General features: G+C 43.8%; 1 protein-coding gene across 1 annotated transcript; it reads right to left on the bottom strand.

Moving 5' to 3' along the window:
• Window positions 1-223: 223 nt before the first annotated feature.
• Window positions 224-25,343, bottom strand: CCL28 (C-C motif chemokine ligand 28). The gene is made up of 3 exons (XM_063291124.1): window positions 25,231-25,343; window positions 2,278-2,404; window positions 224-482 (listed from the first exon to the last, which is right to left on the bottom strand). The coding sequence occupies exons 1-3, from the start codon at window positions 25,298-25,300 to the stop codon at window positions 302-304; spliced, it is 378 nt and encodes a 125-aa protein (XP_063147194.1). The 5' UTR covers window positions 25,301-25,343; the 3' UTR covers window positions 224-301.
• Between the last annotated feature and the right edge of the window lie 231 nt (window positions 25,344-25,574).

Below are 25,574 nucleotides of genomic sequence, written 5' to 3'. Positions count from 1 at the left end.
TAGCTAGCTTCATAAATCCCACTCTAAGCCAAAGCTAATGATCGCCTGATGGTTAGTAGCTTATGTGGACCTGGACACTCTGCTTTGTGAATCACAGGTTATGACAAAGAATGTGCAGATTGAAACCAATGGTATGATGTGAATCTGGCCATTACCTGCAAACAGTTAGTCAACTGGGTGGACTTTTCAAGGAGGAGATTTTGAAAGAGGACAAGTCAAAATGTTTGGGGGACATTGACCCATTATTTTGAGACTTTTGTTATGTTTATTACATAGTACATATTGTAGCATCTTTCTTGGTCTAGCACTGGCACTTGGCAAATATGTCATGTTTCCTCATAGTTTTCCTCCCTCTTTTGAGTTCCTTTCTCCTTCGGATCTCTGGACTGGTGCTCTGGCAACACCTGGTCATCTGCTCCATCCACTTCTTCACATTTTTATTCTGTGAACTTGCACACAGCTTTTTGCGCCTGGTGTGAAGGCTATGGGTATAAGAAGACAAAAAAGCAGATTTTAAAAGGAAATAATAATAATCCAAATCCAGTCTAAATATCTGGCTGACTGTGCGACCAACCATAACAATCTACAAGAAACACCAAATGAAGAATAGAAAAGAGATGTGGCAAGGCAAAGTATTACATGGCCAGTACACAAACTGTTGATAAGAAAGACAAAAAAGTCTGGATAGTGGACATTGCAATACCTGGGGATAGAATAGAAGAGAAAGAACAGGAGAAAATCACAAAATACAAAGACCTGCAAATAGAAGTAGAACGACTGTGGCAAAAGAAAGCAAAGATAGTACCAATAGTAATAGGCGCCTTGGGTGCCATCCCAAAACATCTGGAGCACCACTTGAACACCATTGGCATTGACAAAATCACCATCAGTCAGTTGCAAAAGGCAGCTTTACGTTGAACAGCCTACATCCTGCAGCGATACCTTTAACACCATCAAACAACAACATCTGCCTATTCCAGGTCCTTGGGAAGCACTTGATAGGTGGACAAACATGCTAAATCCAGTCTAAACATCTGGCTGACTGTGCAGTCAACCATAATAATAATAATTCATTAAACTTGTATGCTGCCTAACTCTCACTGGCTCTGGGTGGCTCACAACATTGAACAAAATTAAAGCAAAACTAATCCTAATTTAAAATCAAATTATCTATTGTTGAAGCTATCAGCATGTCTAAATAAAAAAATGTAATCTAGCTGTATTTAAGCATTTTTAAAATGTCACTGATATCAATGGAAGCATTAAGTAAGTGTTTTTTCAGGGCAAGAGCATCTACTTGGATACCAAAGCATGAGGAAAATAAATAGCCAACTAGACATAAAGTAATAAATATGAAGTCAAAACAAGGTTGGGAATCACAATGAGGTGAGGAAACTTTGAAAGGGGACATTACAAGGATGAAAGAAGAATCAGTGCTAGTATTAAGAGGTGTGAGAAAGCTGAGGAAAAGGAGAAGCAATAAGATAAAGTAGGACAAAACTGGGTGCCTTTTCTTTCACCCATCTTTGTGCTGGCAGAATACTGTATCAGCATAAAATGTGCTGTCCCCATTCCCATTCCCTGGCCTGCCTCTGTTGGCTGTTTCAAGTCTCTGCAGACACCTGACTTCCCTCCAGGAAATGGGAAACAAAGCCCAACAGGTATTATACACCTTGAGGCTGCCCTAGGGCAGGGTTGGGGTAAGATGGAAAATGTTACTTTAATACTCATACAGCTAAGGATGACTTAAGGCAGTCTCTCTCTGGAGCTGGGGAAGAGATGAAATTAACATTATGAGGATGTGACAGAAAAAGGATGTTGCCAGGCCCATAGTTAAAAGCCAGTGAGAAAAGGCCTGGACATTGTAGGCAATTATGCTCCATAAAGAAGGATCCTTCCAGATGAATCCCTCCATAACAGATTTCTTGAGATAAAAAATATCACAAGAAGCTCTAGGCGTCCATTCTTAATCACAATAACCTAAAATCGCAAGCTTCACCCTTTTGAACTTGCATCATGATGTTTCAGTCAAATACACGGAGTTTGCACTGCAATGTCGCAACACGTACTGCATCACTTCCCCCACTCCCTTTTCCTGTGGACATCTATGAAAGAAGTAGTGGACAAACATGAGGCCAGAGGTGGAGGACAGTGCTTGGATCCTTATAAAAATTCTGTGAAAGAGGCAGGGTGATCGCACAATAAAATCATATTTGGAGGCACCTCTGCAACATCCTGTTGCTGAGTGTTCATGTGTGTATGTTGTGCACCACTTACATCACAGCTGGTATTTGGCATAAATCGCCACTCTTTTGGATCTCAAATTTCACCACTCTTCTTAACCAACGTCTGGGGATGTGATGGGCTACTTCTGTGCAACAGTCATAGAAGATGGGAAACATAGCTAGAAGAAATAGGAAATATTATTTTTGATTATAATTCAGTAACTAATGTACCTAGGAGGAAAGGCTGCTGAACTGAGACTATATTCTGAACAGCCATGAGTCAGGTGGTACTAGAATTGTCATGAAGTTCTCTGATTGCTTTGGAGTACAATTTTAAGAACTCCAGTCAACATAGTTACTGCTTGAAAAAAAATTATATTAATAATCATATTTAGTTGCAAAGTGTATGCATATATCCCTAAAGAAAAAAGGAATAAATTAAATTACAGAAGCCAATTAGAAATCATACTGGGCTATCATATAGGAACAAAGGTTTACAGGTTTTGAACTTAAAAATTGGAAAAGTGAACACATCCAATGTTGCTCATTTTAATGAAGAAGAAAGAATAACCCCAGATGAGCTACAATATTTAAGTATTAATGCAAGCCAGCCTAGTTTTATGCATAGGACCCTGCATCTACCCAGGAAGTACAAAGGGAATAATAATAATAATAATAATACAGAATCAGAAGGGGTTACTGAGAATGAGTTTGAGGAATTTGAAATACATGTAGACCTTGCTTACCAACTGACTCATTTAGCAACCATTCAAAGTTACGATGGCGCTGAAAAAGTAACTTTGTGACTAATCCTTTCATTTACGACCCAGGCAACATCCCCGTGGTCATGTGATCAACATTTGGGCACTTCACAACCGGCAGGCATTTATGACTGTCACAGCATCCCACAATCATGTGATCACCGTTTGCATGCTTCCCAATTGGCTTGCAACAAGCAGAGGTAATGGAGAATACAGAAGTAAAATCGCAAGTTGAGCTCACGTTATGTCTCACTTAACAACCATGGGTGATTCACTTAACGACCATAGTTGTAAGTCCGTCGTGGTCATATGATATTTTGCTTAACAGCTGCTGTGCTTAGTGACAGCATTGCTGATCCCAGTTGTGGTCACTAGGCAAGGACTACCTGTAGTAACATTTTTCAGAAGGGGCTGCTGACACCTAGAATTAGAATTATGAAGAGCTCAGAAATCTTACAAAGGAATCCTAAACACCCAAGAGAATGTGCTGCACAGTTGGACAAGGGATGTACCTGATCACAACTCATAGAAAGAAGTACACAAAAACAAAGGGAGGATGGATGGGAAGAAACTGAATCCTTGCACTAAAACAAAACATGGATTCTAACAGAGCTATCAAAGGGCCAAAAAGGTGTGTTTTTATAAATGGGTTTTCAAAACAGCAGATGATGCTCATGAAAAAGTGTAATGCCATAAAAGCTAGATTAGTAGCAAAAAGTGACACACAAACATTCGGCCAGGATTATGATGACGTTTTGTGCCTGTAATTAAACATGCAAGCATCGGAATACTTCTAAGTGTAGCAGCATTTAGAAAATTGCATGTGGAGCCCTGAGCTATCAAGAGTCTTTCTGCATGGTGATCTGAAAGAGGAAACGTACATGCACCAAGGAAAAAAAACCAGAGAAAGAAAAGTTGGTATATGTTAATTGCAAAAATCAATCTATAGGCTAAAACAAGCAGCTAGTGCATGGTCTGATAAACTAAATAAAATGTTACAGACATGGAAGACACATATACAGTACACGTTCTGTAACTCTGATCATCTAATCTAAGTGCAGAGGACAAAAAGAGACAATTTGGAGACACTGAACAACTTCTATAAAGAAGTGAAATATCTTGGGAATATTAGCCACTATCTTTGAAATTACAAAAAGTGGAGGGTGCTTGCTCAATCAAAACCAAAAGTAATAGACTTAATAAAGTTTCTAAGTCTCAGTGAGGCAAAGGAATCAAGTGTATCCATGGAAGTTGTATACTTAAGTAAAGGAAGAGTAAAGGAAGAGCAGTATAAGACCACTGTGGGAAAGCGACTGTGCATTACAACTGTGGGCAGACATGATGTGGCCAATGCAGTTGCACTGCTGAGTAGGAAGGTCAGGGAACCAGCACAAGAAGATGAGGCAGCAGTACAAAGACTAGGCAGAGATTTAAAAGGAACTATGGACTTTAATTTAAAACTGATATTCCAAATGTATACCCAGATTCAGATTGGGCTGGGGATCAACCTGTTAGGACATCAATTATAGGACACATTTTCTTCTGTGGAGGTGCATCCATCACCTGTGGCAGCAAAAGATGAAGCACACTAACCCTGCCATCTAGAGAGGCTGAACCCTGAGCTGTGGAACAAACATGCAGGGACTTTCTGTGGCTACACAAACCATTGCTAGACTTCGAATTGAAGAACTGACCTGGTATAAGATGGGATATATCAGAAATGCAGATACCAAGCAGTCCAGACCCAATAGGAGACATGTAGATGTTAAACTGCACTATGTGAAAGACAGGCAAAAAACGGGGCAGGTAAAACTGAAGCGAGAGCCAGTTTGGAGTTGTGGTTAAGGCACCAGGCTAGAAATGGGAAGACCGGGAGTTCTAGTCCCACCTTAGGCACAAAGCCAGCTGGGGGACCTTGGGACAGTCCCTTTCTCTCAGCACCAGGAAGCAGGCAATGGCAAACCAGTTCTGAAATCCTGCCAAGAAAACTGCAGGGACTAGTCCAGGCAAGCGCCAGGAGTCAACACGGACTTGAAGGCCAAAGAAAGTCATTGACGTAGGATATAGACTTTTGCCTAAGTGAAACATCTTACAGAAGTCTGAAATCTGGTTCCACCAGAATCTGTATAAATTGTTTCTTTGTTTCTTTTATTTTATTTTTCAAATTTTTACAACCGCCCATTTCCCCTGAGAAGAGGGACTCTGAGCGGTTTACAATAAAACTAACATTAAAACTGTAAGCATACAAAAATATAAATAGAAATTACCAAGTATAAATAGAAGATCAAAATAAGTATAAAATCCAAGTGGCAATAAGCTCTAATTCAGTGAGGTGGGCTCTACAGCGCCAGCCACCCCCAGGAAGAACCACTCCCCTCCCACCCCAGGTGAGGTGGCAGAGCCAGGTCTTCAGATTCCTCCGGAAGGCCAGGAGCGAAGGGGCCTGCCTCCCCTCTGTGGGCAGAATGTTCCAGAGGGCGGGAGCCACTGTAGAGAAGGCCCACTTTCTGGGCCCCACCAAATGGAATTCTCTTACCAACGGGGTCCGTAGCATGCCCTCTCTGCATGATCAGGTGGGACGGGTCGATGTCATGGGGATGAGACAGTCCCTCAGGTACCCTGGACCCATGCCATCTAATTTCTAATCTCAGTGCTCCCAAATGGGAATTCAATCAGAAGTTTTTGGTTTGGAGCTTGGAACACAATGGCCTTTAAGTAGGGGTGGTACTGATGTGGCAATTAAACTGAAATGGCCTATCCAGAATGCAAATATCAAGGGAGTAGATGTGCCTTATGAGAGCCAGTTTGGTGTGGTGGTTAAGGCATTAGGCTAGAGACTGGGAGACTCTGAATTCTAGTCCTGCCTTAGACACAAAGTCAGCTGGGTGACCTTGGGCCAGTCACACTCTCTTAGCCCTAGGAAGCAGGCAATGGCAAACCACTTCTGAAAAACCTTGTCAAGAGAACTGCAGTGACTAGTCCAAGCAGTCACCAGGAGTCAACACTGACTCAGAAGCAAAAGAAATAATAAAAACTGAAGTACTGCCCCATTGATGAAAGGGTGGCAGATGTCCTAAACAGAAAATTTAAGTATTTCAGCTAGAGTTAGAGTAAGTTAGAGTAAAAGATGGATAGGCCCAAGGTATGCAGTAAACAGAGCCAGAGGGGATGTTAGATGGTAAAGATGAAGTAAAATGCCCTTCCTGCATACCTTAATACCAGGGCTGAAAACTCCACAAGGGAAAAAGGGAGAGAAACAGGAAATAAAAGTCTCCATCTTATCTGTGAACATTGACCCTTTTTCTAATCCTCATCAGTTATCTTTGCCCTTCCTTATCAGGTATTTATGGTATCCTGGAATGGCCAGATAAATCTGATTTTTCCCCTTGTCCAGATGAGTCTGACTTGGTCTCATCTCAGGCCTCAACCACTACAGCCTTAAATTTGCTTTTCTCCATTCCACAAAACAGCTGCCAGCCAGATCTTTCTATCAGCCCAGCAAAGATTGGTTCCCACTAAGAATCATCACAAGGAAAGGATTCTAAGAGGTTAAAAGTGCTGTTGTCCCATCTTGGAATCATCAGGACACTATGCCAGCATGAAATTGGACAAGCACCCAATTTCATGACATTGGACAATCATCACAGCAAAGGGTGCTGTCCATACATATTTAAAGTGGGGCAAATTAAGTGGATTCCCCTGGCTTCATTTCTATTCCTTGCTAATATCACTGAGTGGGGAAATATCCAGCAATTCTTCATGTGGGATGGTGCTGGGGTTGGGAAGAAGATATGGTTAGACAAGACTTGCTCTACTTTTGCACACATGTTTCATGTGATTGAGTTCAAAGGGAGCCCAACTATTAGCTGGCAGGAGTTGAGCAATGTTCTGGAGTAGCACTATTCTGGATTAACACTAAACCTATGTTTAACAGGGGGAATAAGGAAGGAGACGGGACAGGCTGAGGAGACGGTGAGCTGGGTAGTTTACTGACAGCACCTTATTTCTCCAGGTCTGCTACCAAGACAGTTGATCTACAGTGTGGGTGGAGGTTGCTTGATGAACTCTAAGGGAAGAAAAACATCTTTGCCCATTACCTAAATTAATTAAAATAATTAACATCTATAAATGAGTGATGTCATGAAATAGCAGGTAGGGCAGTTTTAAAGTAATCATGCAGAAAAGAAGACATGCACACAAGTTCTCAAAAGCTCCTGGTGATTCCAGCTTGAAGGCTACCTCTTTTCTCCCCCACAAGCCTCTTCATGCCTGCAGGAATGCACAGCTACCCAAGGACTTTCTTCACCCCGAAACAGACAACCATGGTCAATGCAATGGGAGGCTCCAGTGGAACACCCACTTGCAAGAACTGTTTGATACCCCAGCAGTCAGTGGTCAAGTTCATTTTGTGGTTCAATCCTGGGAGCACATACTTGGGAGTAAGTCCCTCTGAATACAAGGGAGAGATCTGATTTCTGACTGCTTATACTGGGAGAGGAAGGAAGGAAGGAAGGAAGGAAGGAAGGAAGGAAGGAACCAACCAACCAACCAACCAACCAACCAACCAACCAACCAACCAACCAACCAACCTTTGAAAACTGTTACTCTAGCAAAAGTGAATTCTCAAAAAATAAATGTGAAAAGGATTAATAGTTTCTCTTATGAAAATTGGTATTTGATGGGGGATTGGAATGGGGTGATCAGCTGCCCAGAGTCATGGTACACAAGATGGGTGGCAGAGGAATTTACTAAATTAAATAAATAAATAAATAAATCACCCCACAACTGATAGCACTTCTGAGAAAAATATTAAAATCACTCAAGGCAAATTACCAAAAGATTTGGTAATTGGACCAACGGTCCAAGGCACCGTCTGGACCGACAAACAATTAAGTCTGGCAGCGGTGACTCGCAGCCAGACCCGAGCACAATCGAGTCCGCCTCCAGCCGCTCAGCCTTCCAGCGGCTCGCCTCCCTTGTCAATTCCCTCCGATTTGCAACAACAGTTGCTCTCCCACCTTAAAACAGATACTTGGTTACAAACCAACAGACACATGTTAACTTTCACTGATGATCTTGCCTGGCGCAACGATCGTCTCTATGTACCCGAAGCAATGCGAAAAACCATACTCCAGCGCTGCCACGATGACAAACTAGCGGGGCATTTCGGCTACGTGAAAACTTTGCACCTCGTTCGCCGCCAATTCTGGTGGCCCACTTTACTCAAAGACTTAAAGGAATATGTCACTGCGTGCCCTGTATGTGCGGCGATAAAGCGCAAACCGGGCAAGCCCCAGGGTCTCCTTCAACCCGTGGCCACTCCGTCTGTCCCTTGGCAAGATATCTCCATGGATTTTATCGTTGATCTACCCCCTAGTCAACGAAAAACTGTCATTTGGGTCGTCAAAGACTTTTTCTCCAAACAAGCCCACTTTATCCCATGCGCTTCTATCCCCACCGCACAACAGCTGGCACGCCTCTTCCTCATCCACGTGTACCGCCTCCACGGTATCCCCGCCCGTTTGGTGAGTGACAGAGGCACACAATTTACGTCACAATTTTGGCGGGCATTTTTAAAACTTTTGGGTACGAAACAATCACTTTCTACTGCTTGGCATCCGGAAACGGACGGATCTACAGAGGCGGTTAATTCTACATTAGAACAATACCTCAGAGCTTTTGTTAACTACCAACAAGACAACTGGGTCGATCTACTCCCATTTGCTGAGGTCGCTTACAACAATTCCATTCATCAAACCACTGGTCAAGTTCCCTTTAAAACAGTTTTTGGACGTGAATTTGTTCCTATTCCTGAACTTCCTCATCCTCAACCACTCCCAGCCACCCTCGCTGGCTGGGCAGACTCTCTCAAAGACTCATGGTCTAATATTCTACTCGCTCTCCACCATGCCCAAGCTACCTATAAACGCCATGCTGATGCCAAGCGTTCCCCAGAACCATCCTTTGCAGTCGGGGATAAAGTCTACTTATCAACTAAATTTATCAAGTCCCCACAACCCTCTAAAAAACTTGGTCCTAAATTTGTCGGTCCTTTTCCAATTGTTGCTCAGCTCAACCCTGTTACGTTTAAACTTGATTTACCTCACAACCTTAAACGTTTACATCCTGTTTTCCATTGTAGCTTACTCAAACCCTGCCTGTCATCGGACCGTTGGCATCCGCAACCCACTCCTCCACCTCCCCTCATGATAGACAACCAGCAGCACTTCGAGGTGGCATCTATTCTCGATTCCAGACGCCAGCGCTCTACTCTACAATACCTCGTCCGCTGGAAACATTTCCCTCATCCTGAATGGGTTGCTGCTCCAGACGTGCATTCTCCTCGTCTCGTAGCCCAATTTCACTTTGCCTATCCTGACAAACCGGCTCCCTGATTTCTTTTGGGGGGGCAATATGTCATGTTCTCATTCTAATGTCTGGTTAACATTGTAACGTTTCACATGTCATTCTCTGTTCCGTATCCCTTCACCCGGGGTTTTTCCAAAAGTTTTTCTTGCCTGGTATAAATTTAAGAGTGAAGTCAAAGCGGCTGAAGAACTCAGCCCAGCGCAGCTGTTTCGGACTGAGTTTTCGGCTGGTGCTTAGAGCTTCCAGGTTTTTATGGTCAGTCCAGACCTCAAAAGGGTTGGAAGTACCTTCCAATAGGTGTCGCCATGTCTCTAAAGCCGTTTTTACAGCAAAAGCCTCCTTTTCCCAAACGTGCCATCGTCTCTCTGTTTCAGTGAATTTGCGAGAGAGGTAGGCACAGGGTTTTAAATCGCCAGATTGGTCAGATTGTAACAAGATTGCGCCTATGGAAAAATCAGAAGCATCGACTTGTACCACGAAGGGTTTAGAGGGGTTTGGATGCTGTAAAATTGGTTCTGTGGTAAAAAGTTGTTTGAGCGTTTCAAACGCTTGCTGACAGGCTGGAGTCCATTTAAGGAGCGCGCCTGGGTTCTTCGAACGTCGCGTATCCCCCTGTCCTTTGGTTTTTAACAGTTCCGTAAGGGGCAGGGCGATTTCTGCAAAATTTTGGGCGAATGCCCGATAGAAATTAGAGAATCCAAGGAAACTTTGTAATTGTCTCCTGGTACGAGGAGGCTCCCATGCCACAATAGCTTCTACTTTTGCAGGGTCCATTTCAATGCCCTGAGCTGAAATTCGGTAACCTAGGTAATCAATTTGCGACTGATGAAACGCACATTTTGACAGTTTTGCGTACAACTGTGCTTTTTTCAATTTAGCCAATACTTGACGCACCAAGTGGATATGTTCTGACATGGTTTCAGTATAAATCAATACATCATCCAAATATACCAGTACCCCTTTAAATAGGTGGTCATGCAAGACCTCATTGATTAACTGCATAAAAACCCCGGGTGCCCCAGATAAACCAAAAGGTAAGACTTTATATTGGAAAGCCCCAAGAGGACAGTTAAATGCTGTTTTCCACTCATCCCCTTTCCTTATGCGAATGCGAAAATAAGCTTCTCTCAAATCCAGTTTTGAGAAGATTTTGCCTCTGGCCAGATGTGATAACATATCTTTGATCAGGGGCAAAGGATATTTATTTAATATTGAGACCGCATTGAGCCCGCGGAAATCGGTACAGAGTCTTAATGACCCATCCTTTTTTGGGCGAAATAGGACAGGAGCTCCTACCGGGGAATTTGCCGGCTCAATGAAACCCCTAGCCAGGTTTTTGTCAATGAACTCCCTTAGCGTGGTAAGCTCTTTGGGAGACATGGGGTATATTTTTGGGTGAGGCAATTTTACATTTGGTAAAAACTCAATGGCACAGTCCGTTTTTCGGTGGGGTGGCAAGCGATCCGCTTCTTTTTCCCCAAATACTTCAGCAAAATCCTGATACTGATTGGGTAGTCCTTCAAGAGGGTGAAGCGTTTGCACAGTAGTATACGCTACCCCTCCACCCTCCATGTCCTCCAGTAAGTCCTTTTCGGGTACTTTGTAAAATCCATCTGCAAACGTTACAGTTCTATGGAGCCAGTTGATAAAAGGGTTTTGTTGCACAAACCAAGGCATTCCCAGGATTACCAGAGGGCCCCCCACTGGAGCTACCACAAATGGCAGCTTTTCTTGATGGGAGCCCATCTGCAAAGCGACCAGTTCCGTGGAAAGATTGACTGCTTTCCCTCCCGCCATAGTTCCATCCAATTGGGTGAAAATCATGGGTCTTGCCAAAGGGAACGTGGGCAGTTCGAGAGCTGCTACCACGTCAGGGTGCATTAGGGAACGGGAGCAACCCGAGTCTAGCATGGCCCACACTTCCACAGTTTTGGTTTTTGAGCTCAGTTTAACTTTAACAGTCAGTGTGGGGAAGTTTCCACTCACCGAATCATGGTTACGCCCGGTTTCTTCCACCTGCCCTAGGGCGCCCTTCAGGGCAGGTGGTAGGCTTTTCCCGCCGGCTGCTCGAATTGCAACTCTTCCTCCTCTTCTCCGAAGGGTAGGTCGGGGGGGTCCAGTTCTGCGAGGGCCGCCTTCAGTTTTCGCGGTGGAGCAGGAGCAGGCGTCTTTACCGTGGGTTTCGTCTGTCGGTCCTCAGGACGGCGTCTCGGGCACGACGTGGCTCGATGCCCGTCTTTCCCACATCTGAGGCACTGACCCTTGGAGAACCGTTGCTCCCTCTCCTCTTCCCAGGTTTTCGGTTTGGGGCGGCTGGCAAGTCCAGATGTGCGCGCTCCTCTAGCAAGACGTGTTTGTCTAAGCTCTTTGGTATGGGCGTAGGTTCGTAGGGCATTTTCTGCGCTTCCCGCCAACTGAATCCACCCATATAGCGTTTTGGGATCGTCTCTGCCTAGCGCCCATCGAAGGATTTCGGGTTCTAGCCCCTGCTTGAACAATTCGATGATTGTTGGCTCAGACCAGTCTTCCACTTTTCCTGCTAAAGCTTTAAACTCCAACGCATATTTAGCAACTGAGAGGGACCCTTGGTAGAGTTTGCGCAGGTCATTTTTGGCCGTTTCTTGAGCTAGGGGGTCTTCGAAATGCTCCTTGAGTGCCCACAAAAATTCATCGAAGTCCTCTAACTCAGTTGCCTCAGCTTGGCATAGTTGCACATACCAATCCGCTGCCCTTCCTCTCAGCTTGTTGGCAATGAAATTGACCTTGCCATGTTCAGACTGAAAGTTCCGACCCCAATCTTCTATATAATGCTTGGCATTCGTAATAAAGAAGGAGAGCGTTGCGGGATCCCCATCAAACTTCACTCCAAATGGTGGGAAGGTTCTTACCGGCTCAGCTGGCTGTGGCGGTGCCGCGAATGACAGCGTACGCCGAGCCCCCACAGGTGGTCGATCCCTAGGAGGTCTTGCCTCTCGCTCTCCCCTTTGATGGGCTGATCGAGTCTTACTTCTCCCCCGGGTCGACAGGGTGCTGTGCCTGGGGTACTGTGACGGCTCTTCCTCCCAATCCTCCGGGGTGGGCTCTGCCTCTCTGGGCTGATCCTCTCTGGGTAGATCCTTGAGGATCGTCACTATTAAATCCATTTTATCTTCCAATGCCCTCATACGGGCCGGAGTGACCGGCTCCTCCGGGGGTTGGTTGGTTATCACCACCTTCGGTGACAAGGGGACTTCGTGCTCCCAGGACAATTGGGGAGACCCCCTCCCCGTGGTTCTTTCCATAACAGATCTCTGTTCACTCCTGAGACTCTCCTGTATGGATGTCAGCAGCTCGTCCAATTGGGTATCTCGCAACTCCCGACGTGCTGCTCTTTGCGCTCTCGAGGTTAGCGCTGGCCGGCTTTTGGCCACCTCCCGCTCCTCTTCGCCTCCCTCACTTACGCGAAGTTGAGGTTCGGTCATCGCTGGCGTTCCCTCTTATCCCAGGATTGGATGGGGCCAGCGGAAAATGGAAGAAATGATTCTCAGCTTTATGTAATGATTGCCTAAACCCAAATACTCAGTCTCACAAGCTCGGGCTTAAAGATAACTGATTTATTAAAGGAATAGTATGCAAATACAGAGAAAGCTGAGAATGAGCAAAAGCGCGCCAAATACAAACTTAAAAGCCTTGCTTGTGGGCAGGTCCCGCCCCGTCGCCCGTCAGGACGCTCCCCCTCCCAGGTGCTGAATGCCGTTAGACGCGCCTGGGAACGTAACCTTGAACAGGAGCGCAAACCCAAACATGCATTCCAAGCCCTCAAAACAAGGGAGTGCAACAGAATGGAAAAACCCCGGGTGAAGGGATACGGAACAGAGAATGACATGTGAAACGTTACAATGTTAACCAGACATTAGAATGAGAACATGACAAATATACAATTGAGACTAGAACTCTTCTTCTTGGGACTGATGGATAAACAGTTGGAAAAAAGTTATGGAACTATTTTTTGTATATGATAATCACAGCAAGATTATTGTATGCACAAAGATGGAAAGATTTGACATTCCCCACAATGGAGGAGTGTTTGGTGAAGATGATGGAACTTGCGGAGATGGCCAAATGGACTTCTTTGATCAGAGAAAAGGCAATACCTACATTTATTGCTGACTGGAAACCCCTTACGGACTTTTTGTGAAACAAGAAAAAAAATGAACTTATGATTTATGGTTTTGGTGATTAGACAGGATACATTATAGAAAAAAGAGAGTTATGTTGTAACCATAGAGTAAGAGATAATTTTATAACTGTAGTTATAACTGCTGTAAAAAAAATCAGAAGCTACTTCTTTGTATCTTTTTTCTTTCTTTTCAATTTTTCTTTAATTTTTTTTTCTTTTCTTGCACTTTTAGCTTTCTCTTTGAATTATTTCTTTTTCTTACTTATATTAGTTGTATTAGTTTTTATCTTCCTTTTTAAAAATCTTTAATAAAAATTAAATAAATAAATAAATAAATAAATGTGGAAATGAAAACAAAGTGGAAAGGGGAGAGGAAAATAAATTGCCCATAAGTTTCTATCACCTTATTCAAACTGACCAACTTTAAGATGTGTGGACTTCAACTCCCAGAATTGTACAGCCTGGATGAGGAATTCTGGGAGTTGAAGTCCATGCATCTTAAAGGTGCCAAGGTTGAAAAACACTGAAATAGATGGTGTCCCCAGCAAATCATTTGGGAGATTGAGGAGAAACACAAACTTGTGAATCTTTCTAGAAGAGTGATTGCTGAGATCCGAAAAAGTGAGTTGGAGGAGAACTGAAAGGGAAAATCACTACATTATGGATTGGTAGTATATGAAAGATTACAAATTGTGTTAGAGTTCTTTTCCCCCACCCTCCTGTCACCACCAAAGAAATGGTTCAAATCCCAATTTGCAGCAATGAGAGTGACACCATGCAAGGCCCTTTGTTTTGCTTGAACATTGGCTAGAAACACTTGTGAAATATGCTGGAGCACCTAATAAGAAATGGTACTAATAAGAAAGATATATATTAAAAACCACTTATAGCATTAAGCCATAATCTGATTGGTATGCTCATTTACTAAGGTTCTAGTTGTTTGTAAATGTATGCTGTTTGTAATAGTATGTGAGAAAGACCTTGGGAGACTAGGCAAAGAGAGACTGCCAAGGGAACAGTCAGATAAGAGACAGCATAGCCCGCAGCTAGATAATGGGCAGGACAAGAGGTTCAGAAGAGACCCTCCCTATTTTCTTGGTCTGTAAAGGAGACGGGGGAGGGGGGAGAATTATGCTTTCATACTTGCAAAATTCTGTCAATGTAGCTTTACAATGAAGTAGAATTAGCTCATCTGGTTGTGATTCATATCTGGTTTACCTCACGAGGCTGACAGTGAACCAGGTGCACAGGCTTATTCAACAGCCATTGTTTAAAAACCCTAATAACTGGCTTAGCAGCATGGGTGAAAATAGCCTGTCTTTGTTTCAATTCTCCACACGAAACTTAACCTGATTTATGAGCTTACTAAAACACATACAAGACTTTTTTTTAACTATTAAGTTTTCTTCAAATAAAAGTTGGATTCAAGCCATCACATAACAGTCAGTGAAAAGAGAATAACAATGAAAATTTCATGAAATAATGGTACTTCAGAAAACTAGTTTTCAGAATGACAGATGATTGGGTGGGGGTCCTCCTGAGCAGGTTGTACAAAAAAGATGAACAAGGAGACCATACTTCCCCTAATTTGCTTCATGTGTCTCTGTTTTCTAATAATGTGGGTTAATTTTTTGGATAGAGTCTAATTCTATATTTTTGACATCTGAGGTAAGATACTACTGTCTTCCAAGAAGATATAATTACTCTTAGACTGCTCTATGTAGCTATCATACAATAATTTACCTTTTCTACCCCTGTAATGGTTGCCTATTCTAAAACACTGTCAGACTCATGAACAGGAATTCAAAGATATCTGATTTATTTATGCAGGATCACAGAGAAAGCTGAGAATGATGAAAGCATGCCAAATTCAAACTAAAAACCCTCGGTGCAAATGAAATCCCTCCCCCCATAGAATCTTCTCAAGTTCACAATCCCAGGTGCTCCTAACAGTTTCTGATGGTCTGCGGGAAAAGTCCTTGAACAGAGAAAATAACCCAAACACATTCCATTGTAATGAACACAGATACAGAGCTTGGTACAAGGTTTCACAGCAGCTCCCTCTCAAACAGAAATGCGCGTCAGCACCATGGCATGTGAAATGTTACGATGTATAAACTACATTGAAACAGTGAAAATGACATACTGCCCCCCCAAAATAAAGAATACATTAAGCAGCAGGCTTCAAAGGGTAAGCAAGGTGGAAACAGCGAACTAAATCAGGAGCATTAACATGGTGGGTAGACACCCATTCAGGATGAGGAAAGTGTTTCCATCGAACCAGATACTGAAGGGTGCCTCGAAGCTTGCGAGAATCAGCAATGCCCTTGACTTCAAAGTGTTGTTGGCCATCAATCATAATTGGAGCGGGAGGAGGAGGTTGAGGGTGCCAATGTGGTGAGTGGTGCACAGGCTTAAGCAAGCTGCAATGGAAAACAGGGTGCAAGCGTTTCAAATTGTGAGGCAGTTCCAATTTAACAGTAACTGGATTGATAAGACCAACAATAGGAAAAGGACCAATGAATTTGGGAGCAAGTTTTTTAGAGTGTTGAGGTGATTTGATAAATTTAGTTGATAGATACACCTGATCCCCAACTTTGAAGTCGTGTTGTAAAGAGCGATGCTTATCAGCTTGAGACTTGTAAGCAGCCTGGGTGTCAGCCAAAGCTTGTTGAATTACTGGCCAGGAATCAGACAGTTTAACAGCCCAGTCAGATGTAGAACATGTTTGGGAAGGGGGCTGTGGCAGTTCAGGGATGGGAACAAAGTCGTGACCAGAAACCATGCGAAAAGGGGTTTGTCCGGTACTTTGATGCACAGCATTGTTATAAGCAACTTCACCAAAAGGCAATAAGTCCACCCAATCATCCTGATGGTAGTTAATGTATGCTCTAAGAAACTGTTCAAGAGTGAAGTTCAAAATCTCAGTAGAACCGTCAGTCTGAGGATGGGAAGATGTGGATAGTGCTTGTTTGGTGCCAATCAATTTTAAAAATGATTTCCAAAACTGGGAAGTAAACTGTGTCCCGTGGTCACTGACCAAAGGGAGGGGCTACCGTGGAGACAGTAGATATGGAGGAGAAATAGGCGCGCCAATTGTGGGGCTGATGGGATGGATGCACATGGAATGAAGTGCTCTTGCTTGGAGAAAAAATCTTTTACAACCCAAATGACAGTTTTCTTCTGACTGGGAGGAAGATCCACAATAAAATCCATAGAAATCTCATCCCAGGGACGGGATGGGCTGGCCACTGGCTGTAGAAGCCCCTGTGGTTTCCCCCCTTTCGTTTTGACATGGCACAAACAGGACAGGAAGCAACATAGTCTTTTACATCACGTCTCAAGGTTGGCCACCAAAATTGACGGCGAACAAAATGCAAGGTTTTGACAAAACCAAAGTGTCCAGCAAGTTTATCATCATGGGAACACTGCAAAACATCAGCTCTTAAAGTTTCAGGCACATAAAGGTGGTGTTCCACCCACGCCAGACCGTTTTCAGAAGAAACATTGTCTCTATTAGCTAGCAACCAAGTGTCAGATTTCAGTGCCTGGAGAAAGTCCTTCTGTAACTGACAAGGAACTTGTACTTTCCGCTTCCCAGACTGGGCTGGGGGTGGGGTTGCCTGTGCATGGGTCTGGCTCCGAGTGACAGCAACTAAGCCCAGTTGTGGTTCAGTGAGAACAGTCCCAACCACATCTGCCACCTGGTCAAGGTCTTGAGGTAAACGTGACAAAGCATCAGCCAGAAAGTTTTTCTTTCCAGGGATAAATTTTAACTGGAAGTTAAAGCGACTGAAAAACTGAGCCCAGCGAATTTGTTTAGGGCTGAAACACTGGGGGGTGCAGAGGGCTTGCAAATTCCTGTGACCGGTCCAAACCTCGAAAGGGCATTTAGCGCTTTCAAGGAGGTGACGCCAGGTTTCCAAAGCGGCTTTTACAGCAAACACCTCCTTTTCCCAAACGTGTCAATGGCGTTCGGTTTCAGAAAATTTTCTGGACAGATAAGCGCAGGGTTTTAAGTGATTTTCAGAATCCCTCTGTAACAAAATAGCCCCAACTGAGGAGTCAGAAGCATCAACTTGGACCACAAAGGGGCATTCAGGATCTGGGTGCTGTAGAATAGGCTCAGCAGTGAAAAGGGTTTTCAACTTTTCAAATGCTGCCTGGCATTCAGGCGTCCAATTCAACATGGCCCCAGGGTGTTTTACTTTGCGTGTCTCCCCCAAGCCCTTGGTACAGAGTAAATCAGTGAGGGGCAAGGCAATCTCAGCGAACCCCTGGATAAACTGGCGATAATAATTACTGAACCTGAGGAAACTTTGCAATTGCCTCCGGGTGCGGGGACATTCCCAACTTAGAAGTGCCTGAATTTTTGCAGGGTCCATCTCAATACCCTTGTCAGACACCCGATAGCCCAGATAGTCAAGTTGGGTTTTGTGAAATTCACATTTGGAAAGTTTGGCATAGAGTTTGGCATCTCTAAGTTTGTGTAACATGTGTTTGAGGAGGCGTTCGTGTTCCTCCTTGGTTTCAGTGTAAATGAGAACATCATCTAAGTAAACCAGGACCCCTTTAAACAAATGATCATGTAAAACTTCATTAATCAACTTTATGAAGACTCCTGGCGCCTCCGCTAACCCAAAAGGGAGGACTTTGTACTGAAACAATCCTAGTGAGCAATTAAAAGCAGTTTTCCACTCATCCCCAGCTCTTATGCGAATGCGGAAATAGGCTTCATGAAGATCGAGCTTGGAGAAAATCTTGCCCTTTGACAAATGAGCTAACATGTCCTTCATGAAGGGCAGAGGGTACTTGTTGACAATAGAGATGGAATTTAACCCTCGATAGTCTGTACAGAGTCGAAGCGTGCCATCTTTCTTTTCCCAGAATAACACAGGGGCCCCAACTGGGGAAGTAGCAGGTTCAATAAATCCCCTTGACAGATTTTTGTCAATGAAGTCCCGTAATGCCTCAAGCTCCTTCTGAGTCATCGGATAAATTTTAGGCTTGGGCAATTGAGCATCGGGGACCAACTCTATTGCACAGTCAGTTTTCCGGTGGGAGGGGGGGTAGCTGATCTGCTTCCATCTCCCCAAATACATCTGCAAAGTCTTGGTATTGATCAGGCAAGCCTTCTAAATGTGGCAAGTTAGGGCGTGGCGTGGCGATCGCTGCCCTTCCAACCCCCGCACGTGCAACTCTCCGCTGTAGGAGCTTGGTAAAATCCATCTTTAAAAGTCACAGTTCTGTGCTCCCAGTTTATATAGGGGCTTTGATAGGTCAACCAGGGGATCCCCAGGTTTACCAAGGGATTGCCAACAGGTGCTACAACGAATTTCAAAGTCTCACGGTGGCTGCCCATTTGCAGTGCGACAGTTCCAGTGAAATGAGTTGCCACCCCCCCCCGCCGCCGTTGAACCATCCAACTGTGTGAAGATCAAAGACTGCTGGAGGGGGAAGCTCAGCAGGTCCAAAGCAGCAACCAGATCAGGGTGAATTAAACACCTGGAACACCCAGAGTCAACTAAAGCCCATACCTCTGTAGCTTTTGTGCGGGAACCCAATTTCACTTTTACTGCTAAAGTGGGACAGTCAGCACTCACCATAGCATCTTCGAGCCCATCCTCCTCTACCTGCCCGCAGACGCTCTTCATGGCAGGTGGCTGGCATTTCCTGCCAGCTCCTTAGAGTCATCTTCAGCCTCTCCTGAGAAGTAGATTACTTCCTCAGCATCGGCTGTCCCCTTGGCTGCTGTCATCAGCTGCGAGGGGGGGGGCGATTTGGCTGGCAGCTTCCCCGCTCGATCTCCAGCTTTGGCTTTTGGGCAATCAGCTGCTTGGTGCCCTTCCTTTCCGCATCGGAGGCACTGACCCCTCGCGTAGCGCCGATCTCTCTCCTCATCCCAAGCTCTATAGCTTGCTGGGCAGCAGTCGTAGCACTTCAGGGTCCCCTCATGGTGGCGGGTGGTTTTTCAGATTTTCTAGTTTGCATGAAGGTATGCTGAGCTTGCTCAGCCTTGCCTGCCAGATAGATCCAGTCGTACAATGACTCTGGGTCGTCTCTACACAATGCCCACCATAAGATGTCCTGGTTGAGTCCCTCTTTAAACCGTTCTATTAGGGTTGACTGAGACCAGTCAGGGATTTTCCCAGCTAGAGCCTTAAACTCTAGGGCATAATCAGCTACAGACATTTGGCCCTGGGTAAGATCCTTCAGCAACTTCTTAGCTCTTGCCTTGGCCAGAGGATCCTCAAAATGCAGCTTTAATGCCCACATGAAATCATCAAAATAATCAAGTGCAGGGGAGTCAGCATCACTTAACTGAACATACCAGTCAGCCGCTCGACCCTTCAACTTGGTAGCAATGGCAGTTATTTTAGCCTCTTCGGAAGGGAAGTATGCTCCAAACTGCCTCATATAACTTTTAACATTAGTTAAAAAGAAAGATAACTTTGTTGGATCCCCATCAAACTTGACAGAAAAATCTCTCAGCCCCACTCCGGTTGGAGTGGAATTGGCAGCCACTTGAGTGGTTGGGCCCCAGGTTACAGTAATTCTCCCCCTTCAGGGTGGGGACACTGGTGATCAAGCCCTGAGGGGTGGAGATTCATCCCGGAGCCGTCTCCGGCCCTGCTCCGCTGGCGGTCCGGGTGGAAGGATGGGGGATGGTTGTGGGAAGCTGGGATCTCCTCTGCACCTCCCCTGCCCCTCCAGTGACAGAGACAGGTTTCTTAGCATGTACTCTATCGATTCTATTTTGGCCTCCATCACTCTTAGTCTTTCAGGGCTTTGAGAGTCCTCCCTCCCTCACGTGTTCGCCTTTCTCTCTGTTGACACCGTATAGATTCTTTGTCTGGGGTTAGTGGGAACCAATACTTCCAGGACGCCCCCGACATCCCTGGCTGGGGTTTCCCTACTTCATCCAAGGTGATCAACTCTGCAAGCAATTCGCTGGGGGCCGGTTGCTCTGGCTCTTCCCCATCGTTAGATTCCTCCACCTCAGAATTGGAACTCGATCCATCCCAGGAGTCTGAAGGTTCTGGGGTGAGGTTCAGTTCTCCACTCTTGACCATCGACTCAGGCATCAAGCTAGCCGTCTCCTCAAGTCTCCTGGTCATGAGCTTGGACTCAGCCATTGTTAACTATTTTCCCTCGCAAGAAACTGATCTTGGTAGGAGCTAACGGTCCAACTTTGGGGATTCTCAGCTTTATGTAATGGTTGCCTATCCTAAAACACTGTCAGATCATGAACAGGAATTCAAAGATACCTGATTTATTAAAGAATAGTATGCAGGATCACAGAGAAAGCTGAGAATGATAAAAGCATGCCAAATTCAAACTAAAAACCCTCGGTGCAAATGAAATCCCTCCCCCCATAGAATCTTCTCAAGTTCACAATCCCAAGTGCTCCTAACGGTTTCTGATGGTCTGCGGGAAAAGGCCTTGAACAGGTAACATAACCCAAACACATTCCATTGTAATGAATTCAGATACAGAGCTTGGTACAAGGTTTCACAGCAACTCCCTCCCAAACAGAAATGTGCCATGGCATGTGAAACATTACGATGTATAAACTACATTGAAACAGTGAACATGACAACCCCAATCCCTAATTGGCGTTATGGTATCTGGTTTGTTGTTGTTGTTGTTGCTTTGAGTCAGTGTTGACTCCTGGCAATTGTCTAGTCTAGTCTCTGCAGTTTTCATGACAAGATTGCTTGGAAGTGGTTTGCCATTGCTTCCTTCCTAGGGCTGAGAGAGAGAGAGAGACTGGCCCAAGGTCAGCCAGCTGGCTTTGTGCCTAGAATTCACAAGTCTTCTGGTTTCTAGCCTGGTGCCTTAACCATGACACCAAACTGGCTCTCTCCTATGGTATCTAGCCACCTTCTTTTCTGAAGGACTCTTTCAACTGCCTTTGATTTTCCAAACATCAGGGTCTTCTGAGAAGTTTGGATTTGCTTCATCTAACTTTGAAGGATTTGTTTTCTTGCTCTCTAGGCGATAGGAAAACTATGGCCATGATAAGGCATACCTTCATTGTTTGTGTCCTTTAATCTTTTGTCTAAAGGTAAAGGTAAAGGTTTCCCTTGACGTAAAGTCCAGTCGTGTCCGACTCTAGGGGGCGGTGCTCATCTCCGTTTCTAAGCCTTAGAGCCGGCGTTGTCCGTAGACATTTCCGGGTCATGTGGCCAGCATGACGACATGGAACGCCGTTACCTTCCCGCCGAAGCGGTACCTATTGATCTACTCACATTTGCATGTTTTCAAACTGCTAGGTGAGCAGGAGCTGGGACTAGCAACGGGAGCTCACCCCGCCGCGTGGTTTCGAACCGCCGACCTTCCGATCGGCAGCTCAGCGGTTTAACCCGCAGTGCCACCACGTCCCAACCTGTCATAATCTTTCTCCCAGCTATGGTAGAAATATGGCTACAGTCACCACACCTTTGAGCTTTTAAAAGCCTAGGAATGTCAAGTCTGTTTCCCCTTCAACTTCTTTGCCTGTTTGCACTGGATTGGCATTGCTGTTGACATAATTTTAGTGGGGTGTGTGTGTGTATATATACCGTACACACAGCAGATTGATTTTCACATCCTGTTCCTTAAATCTTCACTTCCAGCCATCAAAGTGGTATTAACAGTATATCTAAAGTTGTTGATGTTTCTCCTAGCAATTTTAATTACTACAATTTCTTCTAGTCCATCATATTTCATGATATATTCTGCAAATAATTTAAAGTGACAGTTTATAAACCTGAGGCACTCCTTTCCCAACAATTTTTCAAACTACGCTCCACATTTTTTTCTGTTGTTTCTTGGTCATGCAGTGACCTAGAAAAACAGCCATGTTTTTTAGGACTAACCACAACGTATTGTGGTCTACACAGTCAAAAACCTTAGTATAGCCAGTAAAGCAAAAATGGGCATCTTTTTGGAACTCCCTTGTCTTTTCCATTATCCACTGGGTGTTAGCAATGTGATCAAAGATGTTCCTACCCCTTTTGAATCCACCTTGTACATCCAGCAGTTCTCTTTCCATGTATTGTTGGAGTTGGCATGGCAAAATCTTGATCATGTCTTACCAGCAGGTGAGATTAGTACATTTGTTTGATAGTTTGTGCAAACATTCAGAAAGATAAGAGTAGAAATATACAGAAATTTTGTTAAAGCAGTTATAGTTACTTAGGTTCAGAATAAGGGGAACATAAGAGCCAAAGACTGGCCTCCCAGTTTTTAGTTATGCATTCAGGCTGGAGCATTTGCAGGATAATTAATCAAAACTTAATTGAACTCCTGGCAAAGGTTTTGCTGGCTAACATCCAGAAGACACAATGTTAGAAACTAGATTATGTGTTGTGCTAACTTTTCAGACTTCCTAGGCCAGTAAATAAATGGTTAGGGAGGGTGTAGAGATGTTGGGTTTATGCAACCCTAAATTAGCTCCCTAAAAGTAAAATCATGTTAAACCCATTAGAGCTTCTTCTCTCATGAGCTCGAAATTTTCATTCTTATTCTATTGCTGATATTTCCAAATCAGCTTTTTCACTGTTGTCTCCAAGACAATGTGTGAAATTCCAAAACATGCATTTTCTATCAGTTGAGAATGGTGATCTCAGATACCATGAAGTCAAGGTGTGACAAGCCCTGCTATTAAGTTGACATCAGGAAGGACTCTGGAAAATAGATATGCCAGGCAAACAGGCAAACATTTTGAGTAGGGGTGTCAAAGACCCACTATGAGATACACGTGTAAAAGAAGAATCTTAGCAAACAACAACACAACTGTCTTCCCATTGTGCTTTTCATTTAAAAAATGCATTAAGAAACTTGACCAGTGAGTATCAGGTGGGAAAACCATCATCATAAAAGATATTTCAGATGTATTGTGGGTGAAGATAAATGCACATAGCCTGGTTCTATGCATTTTTACTTCATAGAAGTACTGCTTCTGTTCAAAAAGGATTGCTCCCTGGTTTTGCTATCTCCCACTTAATGGATGTAGGATGTAGGATGTAGGAGCAAATCTCCCAGAATCTCAAGTCAGTAAAGCCACCAGATTGTGAAGACTGTAGTATTTTAGGATTTACAGGCATGCCTCAGTGATATTGCAGGCTCGGTTCCAGACCACTGCAATAAAGTGAATATTGCAATGAAGCGAGTCACATGAATTTTTTGGTTTCCCAGTGTGTATAAAAGTTATGTTTACACAATACTGTAGTCTATTAAGTGTGCAATAGCATTATGTCGAAAAAAACCGAGGTACATACCTTAATTAAAAATACTTTATTGCTAAAAATTGCTAATCATCATCTGAGCATTCAGCAAGTCGTAATCTTTTTGCTGGTGGAGGTTCTTGTAAAAAAACGCAATATCTGCGAAGCACAATAAAATGAGGTGTGTATGCCTGTACTTTATTTGCTTTCAGCCAACAGAGGGCTCTTGCATACTTCATTAAGCCAGCTTAGATAAATTGAGGTTTGCCAGCAAAAGAAACCACAAGATTTGCATATTATGGAAATCTGAAGGAAAAGGCAATAATGACAGATAGCCATGTTTATCTCCAAGCTATATACACTATCTATCTATAATAGTACATTTCTTTAATTAAGGATAATGAATTTTATGACCCTTATTTGAAAGGAAGTTTGACTAAAAGTGACTGAAGGTCGTGCACAGTATTAATGGCTAGGCAATACATGGAATTGATTGGTCTGCACATTTAAGAAGGAGCTTAATTGGAAATATGGGCTCACCAGAAAGCTTCACCCCAAAAACTACTTGCTGCACCCCAAAACTACATGGCTCGGTAGCACAGGTCTTGTTTCAGTGTTAGTTCAGGTTAATCATTTGGGCACGTAACGTACACAGATGGACAACAAACAGTAGGAGGAAATGCTTTGTTTCAAACTCTTGGAACACACCTGGTGTTGTGTACACAAACCATGGTGCTAGTTAACCTGAGTTTGCCTGACGTGGCAACGCAGCCGAGCCAGGACTATGTTCCCTTTCCCAGGGGAAGGGAGGAAGGAATGAACTCAAAGACAACTCTTTGTCCATTCACTTTGCCTAATATATTCTCTTAAGCACTGTGTTTAAAATAACTTCTTTTGAGATTTTAATATAGGAGGATTGGACTACAAAGTGTGTCCAAAAGAAGGGATTAAATAGCCATCCCCAGCTCTTCTCTGCTAACATTTGCCAGCTCTCACTGCTTCTGTTTTTTAAAAAAGACATCTAATTGACTCATAGCATGTCTTTTTAAAAATAAACTACTACAATTAGAGGGATTTTTTAAAAAGGAAACTACTACATAGAGGAGTTACTTTGATCTCTGCTTCCTTCTCCACTCACCAAAATCTTGCATGTGAAAGAGCCATTGAGGAAGGCATATCTACTATTATTTTATTTTTAGCACATTTTTATTGATACAAACTACTCAGATTGATGACTGTCGGCTATTGCTTCCTTATTTAAACTGCTACCTCTCCTCTCCCAAGTCAGGATTCAACGGTTTCTCAGTGTAGTTGTCCTGTTTATGGTTTTATGAATAGAACAGGGACATCCAAGAAGATCTTACCAGTAAAACTAAAAATGAAATCCTTTGTTCCAAGTTGACATACTGTACTTCATGAATTAACTATTTTTCTGAACAGAGCAAACAGCATTGAAAAGAATTAAACAAATGTAAACATCTGCATTATGGTTAAAAATGACTTACCATCAGACATATGATGAACTAGGACAATCCCAAATGTGATGAGGACAAGGTAAAAATTCATGCTTCCCATATACTGGAGGTGTTGAAAGTGATAGTGAGTGAATTGCCAAGACTATTACCACCTCCTTCAGTGCTATAAAGGAAGTTTGCTGCCCCACCCCTAGCAAGGCTAGAGCTGGCTGGAGCTCATTAGGGATTTTTAGAGTTTCCAGTAGGAAATAAATAGTTATTGTCTTCCATGATACATCATTGTCCATCTAGCAGCATCTTTTCCTGACCTACCAGCAGTCTTCTGCTTATACCATCAACTGCTTCCTATTCCTTTACCCTGGAGATGCTAGGGA

The sequence above is a fragment of the Candoia aspera genome, chromosome 2 (assembly GCF_035149785.1).
Source record: "Candoia aspera isolate rCanAsp1 chromosome 2, rCanAsp1.hap2, whole genome shotgun sequence".
Lineage (NCBI taxonomy): Eukaryota > Metazoa > Chordata > Lepidosauria > Squamata > Boidae > Candoia > Candoia aspera.
Note: the sequence above shows the minus strand (reverse complement) of the source record. Positions and strands in the feature narration are given on the sequence as shown.

What these genes read in the sequence shown, in the direction of transcription:
- CCL28 (XM_063291124.1), bottom strand. Translation starts at nt 25,300, where the DNA reads ATGGGAAGCATGAATTTTTACCTTGTCCTCATCACATTTGGGATTGTC. An exon ending in AGTTCATCATATGTCTGATG is followed by an intron (nt 2,405 to 25,230) that starts GTAAGTCATTTT and finishes TATTTCTTCTAG; the next exon opens with CTATGTTTCCCATCTTCTAT. An exon ending in TGCCAAATACCAGCTGTGAT is followed by an intron (nt 483 to 2,277) that starts GTAAGTGGTGCA and finishes TTATACCCATAG; the next exon opens with CCTTCACACCAGGCGCAAAA.